The sequence below is a fragment of the Lichenostomus cassidix genome, chromosome 2 (assembly GCF_008360975.1).
Source record: "Lichenostomus cassidix isolate B80296 chromosome 2, HeHo_3.0, whole genome shotgun sequence".
NCBI classification, from domain to species: domain Eukaryota; kingdom Metazoa; phylum Chordata; class Aves; order Passeriformes; family Meliphagidae; genus Lichenostomus; species Lichenostomus cassidix.
The window spans coordinates 66587734-66604385 of NC_139482.1; the positions used below are offsets into that span (position 1 = coordinate 66587734).

A 16652-nucleotide genomic window follows, 5' to 3' on the forward strand; every position below is an offset into this window, starting at 1 on the left:
AAACAAAATCACAACCACCAAAACCACTGGGGGAAGGAGAGCGTTAAAAAGTTATGAGTAGTCACCTGAAGAACTTGCAGGCTAGTGAAATAAATTGTTTTTAGAGGTGATGAAAAGGCCTTGCATGAAAACAAGCAGTGCTTCTGGCATGCTCCTCCTGGTACACTGATACACAAACAAGGAGGACTTGGAAAACATGCCCCTGTACCATCAGGAGCATTGTAGGCTGTTCTGCAGAGGGACATAGACCCTGACCTCAGAGCATCTTGAAGCATCCCCAATGTGCCTGGCCTCCCCCCCAGGCGCAGGAAGCCAATACAGCAGCTGTATCCCCTTGTGTGTGACAGGGCAGGCACAGCTGCACAGTGATGGCACGATAGAGTTACTGGGAGCACTGACTCCTGCCACTGTACCCCCAAGATCTGGGCTGAGCAGGAATGCTCTTTGTCAAGGAGCCAGACTTCCCACACAGCAGGGAGGTGTACCTTGTCCACCTTGTACTCCCCTCACCTCCCTCGTGCAACATGCTGATTTTCAGCACTACTTTATTTAGGGCTCCCATCAAAAGCTGCACTTGAGAGTTAATCTTTCAGAGCAAACACCCGTGTGAAAGTCCTTCACAGTACACCTGTATCAACTGCTGTGCCTCAGGACAGTAAAAATTTGCAATTTAAAAATAGTGTTTTCCATGCAAAGGGAACTGCCTCCCCTCCCCTGAACAAAAGTCATGTATCTTGGGATATATCTTGGATAGAGGATATATCTTGGAAAGAGGAATATAAACTTTCTCTCTTTTATTAACCATTTGCATTTTTCTCCATCTTCCTTAGTTGTCTTTTATTTTCCTTGCTGTGAGTGAAGAAGCAGCAAACAAAAAGAGAAATAGGAAGAAAGATGAAGCTCTTTTTCCATTAGGTCAAAAAGCACCTGGCTGAAAAAAGAAACATCCAGATTAATCACGCCTGTCCTCTCAAGTTGGAGGCTCTCCAGGGCATATAAACGCACCGCGCCCTGGCTCAGCACCTTGCCCTCGTGGCACAGCTTACAGAACCACACGGGAGCTGGAGCATGGGAAGGAGCTGTGGATGCCCTGCCTTTCTCTGTGGTCCAGGCTTGGACCCCTAACATGTCAAAGAAAAGCTTACAGGTACTAAGTGTCAAAACCTAACTAGTTAAGGCAAGCATCACGCTGCATTGACTAAGGCTTGCGTTAATTTAAAATGGAGTAAGCTGCCATGCCTAAGAGTGCATTAACTGGAAGCATTAGCTTTTTTTTAAGGAATTCTATTCATTTCTCTGTTTTGTCATCAGTATTATTTTCCATCTTTGGATAGTGTCACTGCCTACAATATTTTAAAATCTAGACCCACAGTCTAAGAAGAACAAGAAAAAGGAATCCTAGGTGATACGAACACTTTTTCATCTTGTTTAAATTGCTTTAAAAAACAAAAGTTTAGCAATTTTGGAAAGTCTGAAAGTCCAGCATTATCAAATAAAGCATCTGAAACATATGGTAATAGTTTGCTCATGATGAACTTTAAGAAAACTACACAAAACACCAGAAAAGACTCCCTCTCCTTAAAATGTCACAAGTCTGCTCATGTGCAGTTCCCAGTCAAACATGGATGGCATGGCTGCAGAGAACAGTGATGGAAACAGGTTCTGAGGTTGTTAGCAGAACAGGCCGAGCAATGGCTCAACACCTGTGCAGAGATAAAAGCACTCTACTTGCAAGGTAAGTTTCCAGATGTATCTAATAAAAGCTGCTGTGCTATCATGTGATTTCTAGTCTTGGCCACAGTCTTCCATTTTTCTATAAGTATGGTTACTGAGTAGGGAGAAAAAAGCTGTTCAGTTCCAAGCACAGAGATTCAGTTTTAAGTAAAAAGGAAAAAACTGGTTTTGGCAGCTAAGGCCCCTTTGAAATTACTTTAATTCTCAATTGCCTTTATGTTTTGGAGTTGCACATATCTGTAACAATGCAAATATAATACTAGGGCTCTGGCTTGCTGGCAGAGGTGTAAAAAACAAGCAGGTAAAGAAACTGAACTCCTAAAACACAAAAGCAGAACCAAAATAGAACAGTGCAACAACCAGGCTGCCCTTGGTGCTCAGGCCATGTATCACACCAGGCAGGTCTGATTAATTATTACTACACCAGTGCACCTTCTTCTTTTCTTTTTTTTTTACGCCGAGAAGGTCTTTGTGTAAAAACACACCATTAAAAAGCTTTCTCCTAAAATAAGTTAGTATTCTGAAATCTGTAATGCTAATTAGGATATGAGAGCATTTTAACAGGCTTTAAGAAATAGTCAGTGCTTTGTGAAGCTTGTTTGAGGGGGCAAGCTAGGATTTGCTACACTTTTGACAAGTGGCACCTCTGCAAGAGAAGTTTACATAAGCAGTGCCTGTTGCCTTGCATTACACTCTCCTCTGAGACAACTCCAATTTGTCAGCAGAGGAAATAGCTTTTCTTCTTTAAGAAATGGAACAAATGATGTTTTAGAAAGGAAATGCAGAGCCAAATTTTAAGCAAAATTAATCAGTCTTGATTTTGATCAAGAGTAATACAGACAAACATTCAATCCTTCTAGATTTTATATTTCAGTAGTCAAGATGCAAATGCCAAATATTTATATTTGTCATTATGTTACCAAGAAATTAAACAAACACTACACTCTGCATTAACTGAGACTGTTGGTGGGAAAGGGACAATTACCATTATTCTACATGCACTTCTGAAACCACACTGACTAAAACCTGAAGTTTTCACCCATGCAGCTCACTAACACAAAATTGCCCATATTTTGGATGTTAACAAATAAAAACAGTGTTAATTTCTAGGCCTTATCTAAAATAAAAAGCTTGGTACCACTTTGTTCCTTTCCTGTCTGTGTTCTTTAGCAACTTCCACAAACAGAAGCAAGGAAAACAAAAAAAGAATGAAACATATCCTGAGACAGAAGTTATTAATTCACAATTAAGTCATGAAGTTGTCCAACTCCTCCCACTAAAATCCCTAGTCCATACTGTGTGTTTTTCTACCTCTGTTGTTATTATTCTGCTTTCTGTCTCACGTTATTTGCCGAATTAATGTGGCTCTCATGAGCAACGAAATTCCTAAGCTGATCTAAAAATAATACAACTGTGTAGAAGAGAAAGATGGGTGATTCCCTGCTGATGACTCATGTCCACACCGGCAGTGGGAGCAGGCTCCCAGCCTCCACACTGGCAATATCCAGCTGCAGGGGAGGCTGACAAGGAGGGGGAAATGGAGAAAGGATGGTTTTAAACACAAGGGCTTTCACCACCTGTGAAAGAAAAATTAGCAGGTTACAGACATATTCCCTCTCAGGAAAGGATTGCTTTGCTTCCCTTTCACTTCATCTGGGGCAAGGCAAGGGAGAGATGAGAAAGAGCCAATTAGTTTCTGCTCCTGTGCAACCCCACCCAGGTCCAGATACTCATCTCCTTTTGGATAAAAAAACCAAAAAACAACCCTTCCTGGCCTCCACACCCAGGGCCCTGGGAAATAACATCCAACAGCCACACTAATCTTTCCCATTTGCTGCAGATGAGTGATGGAAAAGCAGCAGTGCTGTGAACCCCGCTCCTGCCTCCCTCCCAGGAATCCCTGTAGGCCCCACTGCTGCCTTGCAATGCCCATTCCTGCCTCCCTCTCCTGCAGCATCACAGCGTGTCTGACCCCAAAAGGACCTGCTGCTCTCCCATCTCGACCTCGCCAACTGCCAAGGGGCTGTGCTGGAACCGCAAGCAGTGCAGCAGCACCAGGAGCCAACTCCCTACCAGGCGTGATGGGCTTGAGAGGGTCCCCTCCCCTTCCCTTGTGCCTAAGGAGATGGACACAGCCCTCTAGATGCTCAGTGCATGCTGCTTGACAGCCTCAGCAAATGAAAGACCTGACTTTTACCTTTTCCCCCCTCCCACCTGACTTTTACCTTTTCCCCCCTCCCACCGCCCCACTGGCTGTCGGATTTTGTTACCAGTGAGTCCTGTCACTCTCTTTAATCCTCTCCCTCAAAGAAGCCACCCTTGGGTGCAGCCAAGGCTGAACTCTCTGCACCAACCCTTCTATTAATAGAGGGATGCACAGCGTTATGTGCATTCCTACAGCTTTGCTGTGGTCCAGGCAAGAAAAGTATCATGTAGGAGCCAGGACAGACCCGATATAAACCAGGGTGATGTTGTGCTTCAGAAATTTGTCAGCATGCTGCAGAGCCAGTGTCTGCACCAGTGACTCCCACTGTCCGAGTAACTCCAGTGAAATTAACTGCTCTAAGGTTTAATAAAAAGGCACAAGCCATCTTGTGTCCTGTTTTAACTTCCTCTGTGTGCAAGCAAAATAAAATTAACAAAAACTTCTCCCAACACTGTAATGAACTGCATTTACCAGCAACACTTCAACAGTGCCAGATCTAAACACCTCTGCCCTGGTGGAAAAGAAGCTTAGTCTACCATTGCCTTCAACAGAATTAACATGCAACTAAGATAAAATAATGGGAAAATGGGAGATGGCCTGCAGACACTCACACAAAGAAGTAATTTTCTAATAGTGACTTTTTTACTTAATAAAGGTAAAAGATTTAAAAACCAGAAGTGTCAGCAAATTGGCTGGACAGAATCACAAAGAGTTGAAGATCAGCTTAAATAACAATGAAGGGTTAAACAGCTAGGGCAAACATACCTGGGGAAAAATACCACAACTGCTCAGTATAGTTCTCTACAGCTACCAAAATTAGAAGCTGTGCAACATCCAGAAAAACTGTAGTTATTTGTGCACACAAACTCAAGTGAACCTTCTGGTATTCTTTCAAGGTAAGAAATTAAAAGCTCTTCCTATCATCTAACACATCTTTCAAATATGGAAGGAAAGTACTTCTGTAATTTCAAAATTAATAACAAGAGTTAAAAAAGAAATCTATGTTTCTACCACGTTAAAAAAACACCACCACTTTTCATGAGTAACACAAGGAGAAATACATCTCCAGGGGCTTCTCTATCCTATAAGCGTCCACTGGTCACAACAGGGCTCACAAATAGGTGCAGCTGAATCTGGACTGCAGTTCCTTGCCCTTATCTACATTTACAGGTTAAGATATGCTCAGCATGCAGACATGACTGCCAACACACTGAGCAGCACCCAGCACTTTGAGAGAACCTGTGTATAAACAAATCCTGCTCCTTAGGATCAGGCAGGCGTGCTAATAACCTATTTTGGCTCAGCCCCTTTTCCCTCCTGCATGGCCTTTTACAAGCAGCTTTCCTCTACAGTCAGCTTTGCATTTACCCACTTTCTATTCTGGCAGCCAAGCTAAGATATTTAACACCATGTGACACAGCACACAGTTTCACATGAGAGCATCACTCCCTGTGTCCATTCACCAGCCAGTATTTTTATCCGGCTGCTCTGGATTCCCAGTTTCCTCACACAATGAGCTCCCTGATGTGAGCTGACCACTTCTAGGCCGGGGTTGGACTCGCGCTGCTCTTCAGATGTTTCCCAGCTCTCTTTTCAGAACAGAAACTTCAGAAAGCACGTAACGTGCAGCTCTGTTCTGCTTTTGCAAGACAACCCACTGATTCTACTTCTCCATTTGCTCAGTAAAAGGATGCACTCAACAGCTTGCTTGCATACCCTCTCCTCTGCCTTACCAAGAACTGCATTTTACCACAGCATGTTTCTTGCTCATAGCATTTACCAAGCTGGATTTCATCAGCAGCAGCTGTCTTATGGAATTACTCCTGCACTGAAAACGCTGCCAGCAAGAGATTAGGATTTGGTTCCTAGTTTCTATCAGCAAGAAACTGAGTAAACACCTTGAGAGCAGAGCAGAGCAGAGCAGAGCAGAGCAGAGCAGAGTAGGAGAGTCAGCCGAATCAGCAATGTCACAAAACTGCCCCTTCTCACCTCCATCTTTCGCTGTAGCAAGTGTTGTAGCATTAACTGTGTTAGTACTCAGTAACTCCAGAGCAATTTCTACCTCAACTATCCTTGCTGGTATAATCTCAGTGACTAAAAAGATAAGTACTGTGGCCAAAATATAGTATGCCAAAACCAGGGGTCAAGGAGGTCCATGAACAATAGTCTATGCTAGAGTGCTCTCCATCCCTCTCAACAATAGGGTCAGATAAAACAACATCAGAATTATCCATCTTCATTAAAAGAGCACAATGTTTCTTACTTTGAAGTGCTAACAAGGAATGAGGCTATGTGTGCACCAACAGTTGCGACAGAGAGAAAAATCAGTATATAACTTCCCAGTGCTGAATGAAGATGACTTGCCATTCATGCTTCAAGTTGCTTCCAGTAACAGCAGTGTCAACCAGGAAAAAACTTCCTCTCCCCACTAAGAACTGGTAGTTTTGTCTCACAGTAAAATTAATTGCAAACAACATTGAGTTTTCAAACACCTCCACTCTTGTAAGTTTGCAGCATCACTAACACCCTCTTCCCACAAAAGGTTGGCTACATGTAGTCAGCAATGTGCTTCAAAAAAAGGAAGCCATAAGGATTATTCTCTACTATATAAGGAGAGAAAAGATAGAAAGTGAATTCCTAAACTTGCTTAAATAGGCATTCGCAAAAACAGGAATGACACTTCAGGGTCTTTTTCTGACTGTTTTGTTCTTTTCGTTTTAACACTCAGTACAATGTACTTTTACCCACTCACACTGCAGCTCCAGAACCAACTTAATCTTGTACTTACTCTTTTCTACTGGTGCTAATGATTTAAATAATCTCCATACATTTTAAATCTTCATTCATTTCTTTTCTTGGCTATTTTATCTCCCTAAAGCAAATGTGCAGAACTGCCTTGAAGAACAGTAACTGGGCAATAAACATGCAATATTCTAAGCAGTGGTATCTTTTCCACCCCAAATCCACTTCCTTTAGTCTTGACTTAAATGGGGCTCCTCACATGCATTGGCTAAAATAATTTAAGACTGGGACATAGGTCCAGGTGCCTGGTAGCATCCCACCATACACTGAAGAATGTGGATGTGCTGGCAAAGGTGGAAACGTGGTGACCAGTGTGACTGAATTGTAAGCTGCACGTGACAGACATCTTCAATTTACCCACAGAGTCCAGAAGACCATTCCTATGGCATTTAAGTTGTCCACTCCGTGTTGGTGAAGCCAGGTAACACTAAGAAACAACGACAGCATTTTCCACCTGTGAGTGTTTTCAAAAACAAGACCTCACAGTGGTTACCCTAGCAAAACTAGAGGCAGATGACCACAGACACCAATGGTCAGAGTGTCCTGACACTTTCCTTCCAGGGCCTGTGTTCTTCTGTTGCTGGGCTGTTACTGATCTGTGAGCTGTTCAAAACAGTAGCGTTCAACCTCTATGCAGTTTCAGCAAAACTTGGGCAGGCTGTTTTGAAGAACATGGTAGGCTGTGAACAGCTTTTGGCTTTCTTTGTTTAGAGGTTTTACAGAAGCACATAATCCTGGGGGAAGAGAACTGCTTTTGCTGTCCTTGTGAAAATATCCCCAGGATTTTCAAGTTACAAAGGTTAATATATTATATCACTGTGTGGACAGGCTCTGTAGAAGGTCAAAAACTTAATCTACCCTGAACCCACTCATGGCAACAGGCATCTACTGGTTCTGATGACCAGGTCACGTCCAGCAGTGTTTTTCACACTGAAGTGTCTATTTATTTCTCGTATATTACAAAAATATAGCAAAACCAAATCTTGTAACTAGAGGCAATGCCACACTGAACCAAATGTGATCAGAAAGCCCCATAATGTTCATTAAGAGGCAGTCTTTTACCATGTTCAAACTGTACAACTATCCTGGCTGAGAAATTATGTTGGAATTAGTCTAAGAAAGGAGGTAACTACAACATCACCAGCTCACTCCTCCTCTCCTCAGGAAGATACCCAGGCATGAGAGGCAGCATAAATGTCTCCTTGCTCCAGAGAGGAAGGAAAAATTAAAAATGCTTTAGCTCTTCTTACAGCGTACTGCACTAAACCTCCTGGAGGAGAAGGAGAGGAAATATAAAGGGCATGCTCTGGTTACAGTGAAATCCAGGAGAGGAATTTTATAGTACATGTACTTTTTTTAAAAAGTCACATGTTTTAATTTAAGCCTGTTTGATTGTATTCCAAAGGGAAGAGGAGAAACCTAACATAGCATCTGGAGAGGCTTCTCCCCAGGAAATTCTCACATCTCCTTTGCTTACACTGCTGACGTTACTCAGAGCTGTCTGTCAGGTGACCTTTACAAGCACAGTTCCAAGTCTGAGAGCAACCCTGTGCCACAAAAGTTTCCAGCGAAATTACCCTGCTCCATGAGGTTTCTCATTTTCCCTATTGGCTGTGCAGCATTTCAGCTCTCTGCTAATTATATCAACACTCAGATACAAACTCACCAAAATAGACAGTGTCCTGAGGCCCCAGCTGCAGGGAAGCAGACTTCTTTAAATAATCCAGGTAGAGAGGCCAAAAGGGTCAGAAAGCACCCGTGGGCCACCTCCCACTGCTAATGGGCATTGCAGACAACCTTGCTGAGGCCAGCTCATGTCATTAATTAGGGTGCAGGTCCCAGGGCTTCAAAGGGACAGAGACTGACCAGGGGGTGTAATGCCATGAAGGAGATGCAGTGCCACAGCCCATTGTCAGTAGGACAAAGGGCCCTATTATTGCTTGCAAGAGCCGGGCAGTTCTTCGTGTAATTAGGAGACAAAGAGGCACGATTTAGGATTTTACATAATCAAGAGATACTCTCCCAAAGCAGGAGCCCCTCTCACACAATCAGTGGATTAAGCATTGTTTATTCTGCTGGAAGTAAACAATGAGGTGCTCCCTGCTCGGGGTTTTACATGAAAAAGCAGTTCTGGGCAAGACAATGGGGAATGTCTTTTCATCTGACTTTGAACAGCTAACCCTGTGATTTAAAGTTGTTCATTTGACAGTATCTGGAAGGGTGATGGCCCACCCTGTAAATTAGCTGCTCACATACTGATCCCAGGGCTGCCAGACAACCTTACCTTTTCTGCTACTTAGCAAAGGGTGGCCAGGACAGACAGACTCAGACAGCTCTGGGGGCATGAGGTTGTATTTACACAACAGCACTGTAACGGCAGGATTAAAGGACCACAGGGACGCCAAGCAGAAGACCCTGCCCACCCCGGCACCTTGCCACTGCTGAGGATGCACCTCTGAAGAAAGGTTGGTCCCACCATCAAGGCAGTGCACACTGGTGTGCTGCTTCAGAGCCGGTCTGCAATCCTTTTTTATCGGAACTACTCAGGGAGCAAAAAAGGACTAGGATGTTTCACCTGTGCCCTTACAATGAAAGGCCTGCCTAGGCAGATTGAGCATTACTTATTTTTGATCATGACAAAAGTCTGTGCTGGGCTACTGCCTGTTGCAGTAGCTCCAAACGAACCACCAGACTCAGAGTATGTGCTCTGGGATATACATCTGATACCCTCCTCACAGGTCCTGATCAAGTGACTCTGCTTTTACGATACAGGCAATAAAAGCAGACTGGGGCTGTTACACTCCCTGCCCTTTGCTCACAACACAGTTACTATGCTTTTTTGTTTGTTTGAACTTTAACAAGAGTTATTTCCCCTTGTCTTCTACAATAAGGCAACAACAGGATTTGATGAAAGCCTTCTAACATTCCGCAGTTTGCTCCCCTGCCACAAGTATACCCCTATACACAGGTCTCCTGCTCTGCAACTCTAGCAAAATATTCTCTTTTCATCTCTTTCACTCAAAAAACACCCTTAAGCATCAACAAAAGGATTTCAATCACTTGAACTCAGGACTGAGAATGTCATGCTACATTCTCTGTATCTTCTTGAATCCTACAAACAGTCTTGCAGAACCCTGGGAAATGGGGCATTACAGCCCCTGCCAGCCAACGATGGTCACCTTAACAGCAGTCCAAACTGCTCTGCTTATTGGAGCATTTTGTGTTAGGTTGGGCCAGGCAGACAGTGTCATTTGACTCGTCTAGACTAGGACAAAAGGCGTGTTTTAAACCAGATGGGCAGGGTAAGTTGCACCTGAATATATTAGCTGCCCAGGGAGAACCATATCTTCCTTGTCCTGTTTACACTGACATGTCTTAAATTGCTGAAGCAAATACATAAAACCCCCTCCTCCACTATCATCTAGACAATTCTATAAAGACAAGCATCCCATCCACCACCCTTAAAACATACCCACGGAGCTCGACAATTGTGGCTTTAATTTAGTGACACGTTCTAGTCTTTGCTGCTCAACAGAATCAAAGCTAGCAAAATCCGTTTCAGGAGCGTATTATCCAAAAGCAAGTCTCCTAATACTAGTGAAAGAGCTGCACGAAGAGGAAGAGCATGTGTGCACAGCCACTGTCTTGCTGTCTTGCCACAACAGACTGCAAAGTTGCCGAGCTAGAAGGAGATCTATTCAATTATCTTATATCCATCATTCAAAGCAAGAAAATCCACCTCTCCACTCAGGTCCATGGAATACAACTTTGCAAAGAGGTCATATCTTCAGAGGAGCTTCAAAATGAGGGTAATGAAAGGATAACCTAAGTATGTCAGCTACTTTCTCCAAAGCACGAAGCATAAGGCAAAATTGTCCCAGACTCCATTTTTCAGGGGTTGCAGAGCTCTTATTGGAGGACAACTGTTTCAGTTTTGATCTATAATGAAAATTTACCTCATTTACTTCAGAAACAGCAAAGTATGTTTAATTAACTACTATTGGATGGACCAAGCTTTCAACTCCTTTCCCCAGTAACTGCAACATTAACAATACCTTTAAGAAGTATTTTACAAGTACTTATGAAGGTTTACTAAATAAAAATTTTAAAAAGGAAAAATTTAATAGAATTAATTCCATTTAATCGAATGGAATGTCTCTGCTCCATGCCATTCTATTAAGAACCTGTATCCAGGAGTAAGTGTTGACACTTCAAGATTCTGAATTCTTCACCCCTCCAAAAAGACCACTGGAGTCCAATGTCCCCAAATAAATTTAAAACATTGACAAGCTTCTGCAAATGGACAATCTCCTTTCCTAAAGTAGCAGCTTTTCTACATGTTTCAACTAGACTTGAAATATTTCTTTTATATCTTCATGTATCTGGCTCTACATTTTTCTATGGTAAAAAACAGGAAATAAAAAAGTTTCAGGAGTCCCAGAGGCAATTACTTGAATCAAAACACAACATTCAAGCACCTTCCCAAACAATTAATAAATAATTTTTCCTTGTTAAGAAAAGCTCATTTAAGCCAAAATCCACATAATTCCCTAACCTCAACAGGCAGAAAAGCATAAAACATAAAACTGAAAGTCTGAAACCAGAAACATCTATTTTCACTCACTCCCACGACTGAAAAACCTTTTATATACAGCTGCCTTCTTCTCCACAAACAGAATAATCTCATAGGATAATAGCTGAATACTTTTATCAAGTTTTTTATCAGTTTTAAGCATTTTCAGTTTAACTTGTTAAAATTTTGCAATGTTGGCATTTTACAGTTTTATGTAACAATGATGGGTTTCAAGGGGAGGAAGAGGGGCTTTAATTTTTTCTAAAAACATTTCCAGCTATTAACTGGCAAGATTTCCTGTATTTGCAAAAAATAATAAAATTAAGCCCTACAGCACCCTGGTGACACAAGATGAGGCAAAACATTTAAAAACCTGGTCACAAACACAAAGCAGGGCAGTTAACAGTGCAGGGGGCTGAGGGGCTCCTGCCCCTCCCCAGCAGGCTTCTTCAGGCCATCTGGTGACCAGAGACACTCTGGGTATTATCTCTTACCTCAATGAATTATCTGGATGTGTCTCCATGTGGGACTCCAGCCCATACTTGCAAAAAAAGTCTTTGAAACACACTGGACAATGATAAACTTCATCGTCAGCCTTCTTATCCCCTTCACCAGAGTGGCCATCCTCGACAACCTTCAGAGAAAAGGAAAAAAACTTCAAAATACCAAATTTTAAGCAATAAACCAAACTTGCGATCCATTCGAAGTCTTTCTCTCAGAAAAAAAGTTGCAGGCCTCATCTGTAACCTTGCTGCAAGCAAACACAAATGACTCATTCCTCAGGAGAGAGGGTAAGTGACAGAGCCTCTGCACATGTGTAAGAACATGCATGACAGAAAAGGAGGCTCAGTAGGAAATAAAGTGTGCAGCTGAGTCACAGATATATCAGTTCTAATGAGGAACTGTGATTTGAACAACTTATAAACCCGTGTGTTTATATACCACTGAACTAGCATTCCTCCCCCTTCAGAAAGCCAGGGGAGCTGTCAGCCTAAATTATTTATGCCACTGAGATACTGCCAACTGCTAAGTCAAGAGGTTCGGGGAGAAGCAATGAACTTCTGCATGTTTCCTAAAGTTCTCTTCTGATTACATGGAGAAAAGCATGCACAGAGCGAGGGATACTGTGCTGGATGGAACTGCTACTAGCCTGCCATTTAGCGATAGTAAGTGGAAAGAGTCAAGTTAAGTTTGGCAGACACCAAACTTGTACAAATGACTGAAATGTGTTAAAGTATTTCATAAACAAAACCCTAATGGAAATGTCTAGCCTTCAAATAAATATTTTCTGGTCGCTCTTGCAACTCCAATAATGTAGGATTATGCTACTGTGAAAGGGAAATGTACTGTAGATTTTTTTTCCCCTCCAGATCAAGACAAAAGCAGACTTTAGCTGCTGCTGCTGCTTTTGAAGTAAACATTGTTTTTAAAAAAGTTTAAATTACCAAGATTTAAATCTAAAGTTTAAATCCTCCAAGACTACTATGAAATAAATGAGAGGGGGAAAAAAAGCTACAGAAAAAGCTGAAGCAGCAAAAGAATAGTTCATCTTCCTTTCATCCAACAAGAATTATTTATAAATCATAAGCAAATACAAAAATTTAAACAATAAAGAATTTCAAAAATTGAATTATTTCAATCTCATAAATTAATTTTCAATCTCAGACAACTGTGCTGGCTACACAGGACATGCGCAGCAACTTATATACAGAGCTGTAACAAGTCCATGCTGACTGCACAAACTGAACAGCTGACAATTCAGGAGGTAACCAGGAGTATCTTTTGCTTCATGCCCTGTAAAGAACCTTTTTTGCAGGTGTCCTCTCCTCTCTGTCCAGCTCAGCATCATGACTGAACTTCCGTTTCGAAGACAATCGCCTGCGTTTCAGTGGTGAGGGGGGAGTGGTGCTCGCTGTGCTGTTCGGATCCTTCTCATGAATCTTCATGTGCCTGAGCAGGAGGGGAAGAAGACACTGTCAGCGGGCAAATCTGGGGTGGGAAGTCCACGTAAATTCTAATGCCAACACCACTTCAAAGGTTTGCCTTTAAATGATACCATCAGAGATCCCATAAACCAGGCAGAACTTCGAAAAAACAGCAGGGACACGATCCAGCAAGGGCCCTTTGCAGTGCCTGGGCCTGTGAGGCACCACAGCAAGGAGCCCACAGGCTTTCCCCCATGTCCCAACCCACAGCACGACACTTGCCCTGCTGCCATCTAGTTCCATGAGCATCATGCCTGTTCCCCATCATCCATAATGATCCTGGTTCTGCTTAAAGCTGCACAGCAGTCCACACACCCTGCCTCCCTGTCTTGTGGCAGTCTAGTAAGTGAAAGCCTGCAGCTTAGCATCCACTTCTCTCAGTCCAAAAAAGCACCCCATCTTCAACTGGCTCTCTGTCTAGAGTTTGAGACTGTACCTCAAACAGATCTGCATATGTCAATGTCAGAGCAACATTTCTTAAATATATTTGTTTCCTTCTCATCCTTAACACAATGGTGCATCCCAGTATTGAATTTCAAGTGCAGCTTTGAAGTCAGGATATATCTGGTCACACTGTTACACTGCACCAGGTAGGGCTTGCAAAATTCTATACTGCCAAGACATGTTCACAAACCTGCTTTCCCTGGAAAACAACTATTTCTTGTCACAAAGATACAGGAAAAGGGAGAGGGACAGAATTACTCAGGAAGCAATCTTATGAGTATCTGTATACCTGACCCACCTGTCTCTTGGTTTTCTGTATTTGCAACCTGAAGAAGACACTGTTGTCTAGTTCCCTTCAGCTAGATGGAAGGTATTGCTCCCATGCTTCTTTTTTTGAGAACTTAAAGCTCAAATTCAAATTTTCTTTTAAAGGTAGGGCCTTTAACCTCACTTCAAATTTAGAGTGGTACTGAAAAAAAAATTAAATGTATACTCCTAAATACAATTAAAAAAATTTGCTGCTAAAAGCTAGAAATGTGAGGGAGGGAGTTGCCATTTGTTCATATGACTGAGTTCAAAGAAACAGGATGGAGACAATGCACTTGGGCACATCTTTCAGAAGTCACATCCACAACTCAGCTCAGGACAGTGCCATTTAACATGACTGCATACTATCATGTTCTAACATGAGAGAATGTTGTAACCCAGACGAGTCTTGCATGTCCTCATAACTGCTTCAGTGTTATGACATAAAATCCATTTTAGTTTTGGATGCCAAAGGCATGATGCTTTGAGATAACACATTGGATCAAACTGACCCACAGCAGACTCCACTGGAACTGCTGGGAAGGCTGTCTCACCACACCATGCTTTTTTTAATGCTTTCTTTCACAATCTCAGAATCTTTAGGGAAAAAAAAAAAGGCAGCATCTAAATCACTATATCAAACTACAGCCAGGCTTCTGAGGCTGTTGTGCAGGAAGAGCCTCAAGTCAAAAGCACCACAGGCACCAGAACCAATGGAAGATTAAAATGGCTGTTCAGCTACTGCCTGCTTTCAGCATCCATCAAGGCTGGGGCTGCTTGAAGGATCAGGTCCACATAAGGAAAAAACCTGTAGTTTCCCCAGATCCCCAGTAACTCTCACTGGTCGCATAAATTGTGGACAGACACTGGTGACACCTGTCAGTCACATCTATGTGCAAATGTGCCTGGCAGGCTGGACACAGAATCATGGGAATGCTGCTGAAATTGTCTGACCTCTTTCCCTGGCAATCACCCAGTTGCAAGTAGAAGGAATGCTGAAGCTCGGAGTGTTTGGCTCTCTCCAGGTTTGACAGAACCCAGAGAAAAGCTGGAGCGCTGACACAGCATATGGAGTGCTGTGCACTCCCCTGCCTTGGTCCTCTGGTAGCTCTGGCACCACAGGCAGCAAAGGCACTGATTTATCCACATGAATCCAGTGCTACCTGGTCTCACAAAATCTACAGAAAAATATCTATAGATCCTCTACTGCCACATTTTCTTTAGTCTTCCTTTTGTCCCCCTGTGGCACTGATCTAACTTCTTGTGCTAGCTAGAGCCTCTTTTATGGGTGATAAAACAACAGCGTGAGCTGCAGTTGTCTGTATTCACACAAGAATAAGGGAGAAGAAACCAGTTATTTGTTCAAGGTGTTTCTGTCCACAATGATAGAAGATAAAACTCAGAAAGCATCTGGGAACAAGAAATCAAAATATTCAACTGCACAGGCAAAGCAAAACCTGGAAGATGGATTGTTGATCTATGTTTTTATTATTTCTTTTTGGTACAGACTCCTTTCCAGTTTCAATGATCTCTTGACAGTAAGGACAGAGGCTTTTGCTGTGCTTGTCTGCACCTGCACCCCAGGCACCCACACATGGCCTGACTGCTTAACCCTCTGGCAGCTTGGGTGATGCACAGCTAACTCTACTTGGCCATTTACTTTTTAGATAGCTAGAGAGCAAAATCAGTCAAGCTGAATCACATTCATACAGAAAACAAACAAACAACAAAAAAACTGCTATGCATCCAGCGTGGGACCTTTTCTTCCCATTTTCTTTTAAAGTCTCTTTTCAACCATTAACAAGTTTGTACAACTCCTGTTTAGCAGCTACCTATGTAAAACAGCTTCCTTAGGGCAAAGTTCTTTCCTCCTGCTTCTTGTCCACCTGTTGAACTCTGCTTGTTTTCATGAAGCTGGCTCCTACTTGAGAGGGGTGAGATGGCACATCCACAGCATAACAACAGGAAAAACACTTGGGACATCCAGGTTAGTGCCAGTCCAACCTGACATCTCTGCCCTGGCTTGACCTAATGCATGCAAACACACTGGCTCCTGCAAGTTCCAAAAGCAGTTTGGCTGTCTTTGCAATATCAAGTATGCCAATAAGGCAGGGCTTGCTAACATGGGTGCAGTACCACAGTGATGGGAGCTTTGCTATGTCTGGTGTCAGTCATCGGCTGCCCCAACTGCTTGCAGTTGCCCTTCCTGCAACGTGTGTACTTTTGCCATGCCCTAAAAGCCAGAGCAAAATCCATACCACAGCAAGGGATGCGGTGATCCCTTCATGTTTTAGTTTTGCATACTTGAAAGGAAGCAGCCTAAGCTATTGAGCTATAAACAGGAAGACACCCTGACTGCACCTTTGACTTTTACTGTGTAGGTCAAACATCACAGCCGCTGCTATAGCGCTATGCATGGGATCATGAAGGAAAAAAAGGGAAAATTCCAAAAGCAAAGCAGCAGGTTCCAGAGTTCTCAAGGAGAGTCGCAACCTGCCCACACTACAGCCAGCAGGTTGTTCCTTTGGCAGGTTAAGCAAGTTTCACTGCATCAAGTTAAGGGTGGAGAGGAAAAAGATTACTAGAGCTACAGCCCAAGATA

At 42.8% G+C, this 16652-nt stretch overlaps 1 protein-coding gene across 9 annotated transcripts in view; it reads right to left on the minus strand.

Moving 5' to 3' along the window:
- Window positions 1-16652, minus strand: part of RREB1 (ras responsive element binding protein 1) — a 121967-nt gene that overhangs the window by 25960 nt on the left and 79355 nt on the right. For all 9 annotated transcript variants that reach the window (XM_085051949.1, XM_085051948.1, XM_085051951.1 and 6 more), the window contains 2 exons: window positions 13121-13265; window positions 11810-11949 (listed from right to left, as the gene is read on the minus strand). In XM_085051949.1, the coding sequence (XP_084908075.1) occupies window positions 11810-11949; window positions 13121-13265 (285 nt within the window). The remainder of the gene's footprint in view (window positions 1-11809; window positions 11950-13120; window positions 13266-16652) is intronic.